Here is a 4,694-nt window from a genome sequence, read left to right as displayed (position 1 = left end):
ATGCTTTATCTACAGAAAGCACTTTTACTTATTGTAACTAATTTATAAGATTGTATGTAACATTTTTTTTTTACGAGTAAAAAAATGAAATTTATTTATTTATTCTGAACGAGTAATTCACATTATATTTATAGAATCCTAAAAGTAAATAAATAAACCTAAACAGCGAGCAGTCATTACAAACTTTTAATTTATATCAAAAATTATTTTTTCCCCTTAAATCAAAAAAATAAACGCGCGCATGAATAAATTAAAAATCTAAATTTTCGTAATATATTTTTTTCATTTGGAATATCGTTTACGTAAAGTAGTGGCAATGTTCAGGTAGTTTTAATTGGTCTCACTTCAGCTGACTCGATACTCAACATAACCAACCATGTCTGGCTAAATATTACTTTTTACTTTATAACTTAATAATTTAAAAAACATGTCATGAATATACAAAAGGTATTAGGAAAACAACATCAAAATGTTTGGATTTTATTATGTGGAGCTCATCAAGAAAACTGATACTCGATTGCTTCCATTTGGTACTCCAGTGTGTCCGACGTAACGTCGACGTTGACGAATTAGACTTGGATGAAATATCAGAATATGAAGAAAATGATGTTCCTGGTAATTTTATATTTTTTGAATTTTTTTGGATTTACCTTTACAATAGGAGAGACAAATAGAAATAAAAATTGGTATAAAAACAGAGGAAATAAGATTTTTCCGAAAAATAGGGGAATAAATTCTTTTAAATACAATCAATGAGTGTTCTATTTTTCAGCAAATTTAAAACTCTTAAAATTCCTATCATTTTAAGGTAAAATATTAGATTTGCAAAAAAATTGGTGAATTTATAAAAAAAGAGTTACAATAACAATAAAAATATAAATTTTCAACAAATAATTTTTATTTTCCATCAGAAGAGATGAATTTTAAACAATAGTTGAATTTTCATCGGAAGATATGAATTTCCAACTATGACAATCAATTTTTATAAATTTTAGGTTTTCATATTTCAACTAGAAAAGATTTTTATTTGAAATAAAAAATTGTTTTAATGGAACGAAATATAAGTGATTTGAAAAAAATATAATTTTTAAGAAAGATTTAATTTTTAATAAAAGAGTTTTCGATTTTATAAAATTGTTGAATTTGTAATCAGAAACCGTCAATTCTCAACAAAAAAGTTCATTTTGATTACAAAAGTTGAAATTTCTAGAAAAATCTGATTTAATTTAATTTTCTTGATTATGTCATTAATAATTCATTAAATTCAATTTTATTTTATTTAATAATTTAATCCAATAGTTGATTTTTTAGCAAAATAGTTTAATTTTTGAAAAAAACGCTTGAAATTTTAAGCAATAATGACGAATTTTAACGAAAAGTTGAGTTTTTAACCAAATAATTAAATTTTATACCAAAGTAGTTTCATTATTGGTCAAAGGAGACATATTTTCAAGAAAAAAAAAAGAATTTTTAACAAAAGACTTGAATTTTTAACTAAAACACATCATTTTTAATAAAAACTATTTTAATTTTATTAGAAAAATATCAATTTTTAAGCAAAAATGAAAAAGTTAATAGCAGCTTTTACAGCTTAAAAACATGATTTTGAATAAAAAAGATTAAATTTCTACTGAAAGAGATATAGAGAATAGTTAAATACGAAGGTTGTCTACGTCCAGATATTCGGATTTAGTAGTAAAATATTTTTTATAAATTAATTTTAAAAATTTCTTAATAACCCGATATTTGAATTTTTATCTAAATTGTTGATTTTTCTATCCAAAGAAGCGAATTTTCAACCAAAGAGAATGACTTGTTCATGAAATTGTTCAATTTTTAACAAAATTCTTAAATATTCAACTAAAGAAAACAAAAATTTACACAAAAATGTATATTTATCCAAAAGTATAATAGTTCAATTTTTAAATAGAAAAATGAGTTTTCAATTTGAATCTATCAATTTTGAAGAAAATAGTTTACTTTTAACAAAAGAAAGACCTTTGAACAAAGTTTTTGAATTTTCAATAATTAGATTCTCAACCAACGCCTATACAAACAAAATACATAAATTTTCAGAAAAAATTTAAAAAAAGATTAATTGTTAATCATAAAAAGACAAAGTTTTTTCAAAATATTTAAATTTTCGACCTAAGAGAATCTTTAACTAAAAGAATTAATTATTAACGAAATAGTTAAATTTTTAACCAAAAAACTGAAAAAGTAGAAACTTCTATCAGAGCAAAGAAATTTGCAGAACATGAGGACAAATTTTGAGAAAAGGTTCAGAAAAGAAAAAAAAATTCAAAGAAGTTATTCAAGTTTTAGGCCAAAATACGAAATTTTCACAAAATTTTGAATTTTCAACCTCGAAATATGATTTATCAACAAAAAAATTCATGTTCAAACAAATAGACAAATTTTTAAACAAGAAGATTATTTTATAACAAAAAAGGCGAATTTTCAAACAAAAACATTTTATTAGTTGAAGACCCATCCTTTCGTTAAAAAATTTAACACTTTTTTTCATTATTTTTCGGCTTGAAAATCAATTTTTGGTACTGCAAAGTAAAAAATTGAATTTATAAATTAAAACTAATTGTTTTTAGATTAAAATTCAACTATTTGCTTGAGAATCCACAATTTTTTTGATAATTTACGTTTTCGGTTTGAAAATGAAGCTGCTTAAAAGCAATATTTTTTGGGGGGTTCCACGTTCTAAGGTTTTTAATGCAAAATGTAACTATTTAGTTGCAAATTAATTCATTCTTTGAAATTTATATTTGAGGTAGTCAATTTAACTAATTTGTAAAGAATTCTTGTTTTTTAGCTTGGAAATTCAATAGTACGTTTTACATATTTTTTCTCTGTTTAAAAAAATCTTGTTTTGGTTAAAAATTTGGTTAAACTTTATTAAACATTCTTTTGTTTTTAAATGAAAAATGCGTCCTTCTTGCTTAGGAATTAATCTTTTTTGGTTGGATATTCAACATTTTTGTTGAACGTTTTCTTTAAATTAACTCTTTTGTTAAAAATTGCTCTATGTAGATAGAAAATTAGTCCTTTTGAATTGAAAATTTATATATTATTTTATATAAAAGATCTTCGTTAAAAAATAATCTTTCTCGCATCAAAGTTCGACAGTCTCATGAAAAATTAATATTTTTGGCTTAAAGATTGAAGAGTTTAAAAATTCCAGTTTTTTGTTTCAATTTTTTTTTTAAATTTGAAATTGAACAATTTGTATGAAAAATCATCTTTTTAGATTAAAAATTAAACTATTTTCTTAAAAATGGCTCCTTTTAGCTTCAAAGTTTAACTATTTAATTTAAAATCTTCTTTGTTTCGAAATTGAACTATTTAGTTTAAAAATCGTCTTACACGGTAAAAAAATTCATCTTTTGAAATTTCAGAAATTTAAATTTGATTTAAATCAAATTTAAAATTCTATTTACCGTCCAATAATCAAGTTTATCTATAAAATTCCTGAAAATAAAACCAGGAATCCAACGAAAAAATTTAAAGACAATATTTTTTATTTAAAAATTCATTTATTTTATTGAAAATTTATTATTCAAGACAAAAAAAATTACATAAGACGAGCAGGCGAGCATATTTTTATATTTCTAATTTTAGAAGATAATGACCCAGCTAGATGAACGCGCGCTTCACGCGTGTGCAGTATCTGCTATTAAATTATAAATAAATAATTTGGCCTCTGTAAGTTAATAACATAAGCAATCGATTAATGGTCGAGCTACCTACGATAGACAAGCCTATCATACACGAATATAAATAATTATAGTAATTTTGCAATGTCTGCAGTGCATTTCCAGCCACAAACGTTTGCAACACCGGTACCGCTTCGACGGGACGACTTCCAGCACAGACCGGATACACCGTGCACAAGGCGGAGATCACCACCGGAAATTCTGTTGAAAATGCGCCAGGCTCTGGAAGAGATGGGCGAAGGAACAGCTACAAAGTCTGACCAAGAATGCGGCGATCAACCTTTTCCATTTTCATTAATGTCGCCATCCAGAATTGCACATCAATCAAACAGATGACAATGACCTAATAAACAATTTCCACTTACGTACTTTCCATTACTTACAAATTACCTAATTACAAATTATCTAAGCGACTTCTGTTTCCTTCTTTTCTACCTCAACTTCACTGTTTTGCACAATCACTTTTCCACTACACTCGAACTCCAAAGATACGAGCTAGAAAGATACGAGCGCTCCACAGATACAAGAAAAAATATTATAAGCCTAGAGATCCTCTAGGTAGAGTTCTGTCACAACTTCTCACTGTTTTTATTGGTCACGATTAAACCGAAACCAAAAGTGATAGAAAGCGCGCGATTTTTAAATCAAATTTTGCAATAAATTTTTAATTTTGAAAAATAAAATGAGAAAGAAGATTACATAATATATAAACTTGTCAAAACTTGATAAAATATATGAAAATAGAAATACTAAGAAAAAACTATTCCATTTGGTGCTTAAAGCTAAGTTTTTTTGTTGAAATTTCAGGTATTTTTATTAAAATACGTTTTTTTCAAGAAAATTAATCTTGTTATGAAAATTTAACTATTTTGTTAAATTTTTTTTTTTTGTTAAAAAACAATTTTTTCAATTGAAGATTTTTAAGAAAAGTCCGCAAAAATTCGTAGTTATGTTTTTTATAGTTGA

The 4,694-nt window shown here is 24.8% G+C and overlaps 1 protein-coding gene across 1 annotated transcript; it reads left to right on the top strand.

The window, feature by feature from the left end:
* Positions 1 to 354: 354 nt before the first annotated feature.
* LOC117178784 lies at positions 355 to 4,394 on the top strand. The gene is made up of 2 exons (XM_033370258.1): positions 355 to 615; positions 3,823 to 4,394. The coding sequence occupies exons 1-2, from the start codon at positions 486 to 488 to the stop codon at positions 4,062 to 4,064; spliced, it is 372 nt and encodes a 123-aa protein (XP_033226149.1). The 5' UTR covers positions 355 to 485; the 3' UTR covers positions 4,065 to 4,394.
* Positions 4,395 to 4,694: the final 300 nt, after the last annotated feature.

This window comes from Belonocnema kinseyi, chromosome 8, assembly GCF_010883055.1.
Source record: "Belonocnema kinseyi isolate 2016_QV_RU_SX_M_011 chromosome 8, B_treatae_v1, whole genome shotgun sequence".
Taxonomy (NCBI): Eukaryota; Metazoa; Arthropoda; class Insecta; order Hymenoptera; family Cynipidae; genus Belonocnema; species Belonocnema kinseyi.
This window is presented reverse-complemented; position numbering and strand designations above follow the sequence as displayed.